General features: G+C 78.0%; 1 protein-coding gene across 1 annotated transcript; it reads right to left on the bottom strand.

Moving 5' to 3' along the window:
- Positions 1-6: 6 nt before the first annotated feature.
- Positions 7-455, bottom strand: LOC103738125 (class E basic helix-loop-helix protein 22-like; the record flags this gene model as incomplete). Its single annotated transcript, XM_008837956.2, has 1 exon — positions 7-455. A coding segment is annotated over one exon (449 nt), but the record flags the coding sequence as incomplete, so codon positions are not given.
- Positions 456-459: the final 4 nt, after the last annotated feature.

The following is a 459-nucleotide window of genomic DNA, read 5'->3' on the forward strand; positions in this document are numbered from 1 at the left end:
GCCCGCAGCACCAGCTCGCAGCGGCCGTCGCTGTCGTCGTCGGGGCTCTGCTCGCCGCCGCTGCTTTCGGCCACCGAGCCTCGGCCCGCGCCCTCGCCGTACTTGAGGCACAGGGCGGCCCCCGCCGGCAGGCTGCCGAGGCTCGGGGCGCCCCCCACGCCCGCCGAGCCCACGAGCAGCCCGGGGACACTCACCCCGCCGCCAGCGCCGCCTCCTCCTCCGGGCGGCGGCAGCAGCAGCCCTGCCCCCTCGGGGTCCGCCGGCTCGAAGCAACCGAGGGGCGAGGAGGACGACGACGCCGGGCGTTCCCGCGGCGGCGGTGCCAGGGACAGGTCCATGCCCGGGGGCGTGGAGCGGAAAGCCGCCTCCAGGCGCTTGGCGGTGGAGGAGCTCAGGCTCTTGTGCAGGAACAGGTCGTCTTCGCCCGCGGCCGCCGCGCCGAGGTGCAGCCCGCGCTCC

The sequence above is a fragment of the Nannospalax galili genome, unplaced genomic scaffold (genome assembly GCF_000622305.1).
Source record: "Nannospalax galili isolate Female #2095 unplaced genomic scaffold, S.galili_v1.0 Scaffold29039, whole genome shotgun sequence".
Taxonomy (NCBI): domain Eukaryota; kingdom Metazoa; phylum Chordata; class Mammalia; order Rodentia; family Spalacidae; genus Nannospalax; species Nannospalax galili.